This window comes from Solanum tuberosum, unplaced genomic scaffold, assembly GCF_000226075.1.
Source record: "Solanum tuberosum cultivar DM 1-3 516 R44 unplaced genomic scaffold, SolTub_3.0 contig00365, whole genome shotgun sequence".
Taxonomy (NCBI): Eukaryota; Viridiplantae; Streptophyta; class Magnoliopsida; order Solanales; family Solanaceae; genus Solanum; species Solanum tuberosum.
The window spans coordinates 1-2,440 of NW_006240888.1; the positions used below are offsets into that span (position 1 = coordinate 1).

A 2,440-nucleotide genomic window follows, 5' to 3' on the forward strand; every position below is an offset into this window, starting at 1 on the left:
CCCTTGCTATTGATCCCGGAAGAAAATGGAAAGGTAATTCTCCTATAACCTATCATCTACTGAAGTTGTGTTCCTATCCTTCCTCATGATTGTGATCTTCACTTTTTCATGGCCTTATCTCCTGAATTGTTAATAAGGTCTTGGGCTCCTTTTAAGTTTTATGTTTATTTTCTTTGATGAAAATGTCTTTATGTTTGTATTTTCCAATAATTTTTGCCTATCCCCTGCTCATGTTAGTTATAAAATATAAGCACAGAGTTGTTGGTGCCTTGTCTCTGAGCGTTGTAAGTTGATATGATTTGTTGTGATGCATTGACATCACTCTCAGATCATCTAGCACTCAACATGAAACCTAGCCACTTTTATATATCAGGGTTATACTTTGTTACTATTGTCTACTGATATTCAAGAGTCAAAGGTTGAAAAAAAGGAGTTTAGTGAATTGAGGACAGCTTTTACGTTCTTAGCTTTCATCACCTGAAACTATTTGATGCTGCACGTTCTATTCTTTCAAACTTGGTTGGTCATATCCTTGTCCTATTCTGCTTACGTCAATGAGCTCGTTTTTAGTGTCGTACAATGTCGCTGCTTTTATCTTATCAGCTTCAACAAACTGTCAGGGCCTTGGAGATGGTTCGATGAATCCATGTTGGACTGCTGTGAGCCATTGGAGAAGGTTAAAGCTAAAGGGATCTCCTTTGGGAAAGTGGTATGTTTGGCTCACTGTGCAGGAGCGAAGGTGGAAGCTTTTCGCTCTAATCTTAGCACCATTGATGACTTCCGTAAACATATCATGGCCTGCACAACTAGTGATGATTGTCATCTGATCTCATCTTATCATCGAGGACTTTTTAAACAGGTAAATATAAACATAGCTTCTCTATGCTCCTGCTTATCATTGTGAAGAAGTATATTGTTGTATTGGGAGTTTGGTCCCTCAGGAATATTATTGGTAATATTGCTAATTGTTTATTTATGAAGGTTTATAGTACCCCTTCTTGACTTATCCTGAAGATTGGAACATCTCTTCTGAATCTTATGGCAGACAGGTTCAGGCCACTTTTCACCTATTGGTGGTTATCACGCGGAAAAGGATATGGCACTGATTCTAGATGTTGCAAGGTTTAAATATCCCCCTCACTGGGTTCCCGTCCCTCTCCTTTGGGAAGCCATGAACACAATTGATGAAGCTACAGGATTACATAGGGGGTATATAATTCCACATAGCTACAGTGTGATATATCTTGATTTTCATTATAAGCTGTTGACATCCGCCTTACCTTGAACAGCGTCTCATTCATGCTTTTTAGCTGTCAACTGATAATTTCTAAGCATTTGCTTAGGAATATAAATATGTAGAGGAAGATGTTTTACTATGTGATTTGGTCTTCCCTCTTATATTAAAGATGAAAATTGGAAATCAAAGAAATTGATTGCTCAACTGTTTCAGCACTGCTTCTGGTCTTCTTCAAATATAACTGTTTTTTCTCTTCATTTTTTTCTTTTCCTATTCCTCTTCTGTCCAAATTTAGCGGTCCTTCTTACTCCATCTCATACTTGCAGCATGGATTTCAGTGACTTATGTGCAAACACATAATTTTCAGGTTTATGCTTGTCTCTAAGCTTCATAGAGCTCCTGCACTGCTATATACCCTGGTAAGGCTTAAGTAGCTCGTATTATACCACTTGGTTTTATAAGTAAACTCCTTAGGATAAACTACAACAAGCAACTTCTATTCAATTCAAAATCTGAATCTCTCATAAGCTTTCTTATTTTCCTCTTGTTTAGCTGAATAATGTTTTCATTAGTGGCTAAAGGTATTGGAATTTTGGTAACACAAGGATGTAGTCAAGCTCCTATTACTGCCTGCTAGTCCCTTTGCTAGTTGATCCTTTTCATTACACCGGCTTGGTCAGATTGTTGTAAACCACTTCTTTAACCTATTTTATTACATGCTAGAACATAATGATGGCATCTTTGTCAAATACTTGGGAATTGGTCTTAGTGACAGGAGATTAGCTTGAACTTTTGCTTCAGAACCATGATGTCATTGCAATATTTATGGATTTTGACAATATTGTCCTTTAGAACTAATTAATATGTACTTTGTTATGTGATATATTCTATTATAAAGAGGGAAGAATGTACTTTGTCGAAATACTCTTGGATTTTCTCCTTTCTGTGACTATTCATGCATTCTGAATAGTGTGCTCTTACAGAGTTGTAAACATGAGAGTTGGGTCTCTATCTCAAAGCATTTGATGGATGATCTTCCTGTCCTCCTAAGTTCTGAGAATGTGAAGGACATAAAAGATGTTCTCTCTACTCTTCTTTCAAATCTACCTCCCAATTTTGCTGAATTCATAAAGTGGGTAGCAGAAGTTCGAAGGCAAGAGGAGAATGGTCAAAAGCTGAGTGAAGAGGAGAAAGGAAGGCTAG

General features: G+C 37.2%; 1 protein-coding gene across 1 annotated transcript; it reads left to right on the forward strand.

Annotated features, from left to right (window-relative positions):
• On the forward strand, positions 1-2,440 carry LOC102589889 (glutathione gamma-glutamylcysteinyltransferase 1-like; the record flags this gene model as incomplete). Its single annotated transcript, NM_001288379.1, is given in 5 exon segments — positions 1-33; positions 621-859; positions 1,046-1,209; positions 1,605-1,656; positions 2,221-2,440. Coding segments are annotated over 5 exon segments (708 nt in total), but the record flags the coding sequence as incomplete, so codon positions are not given.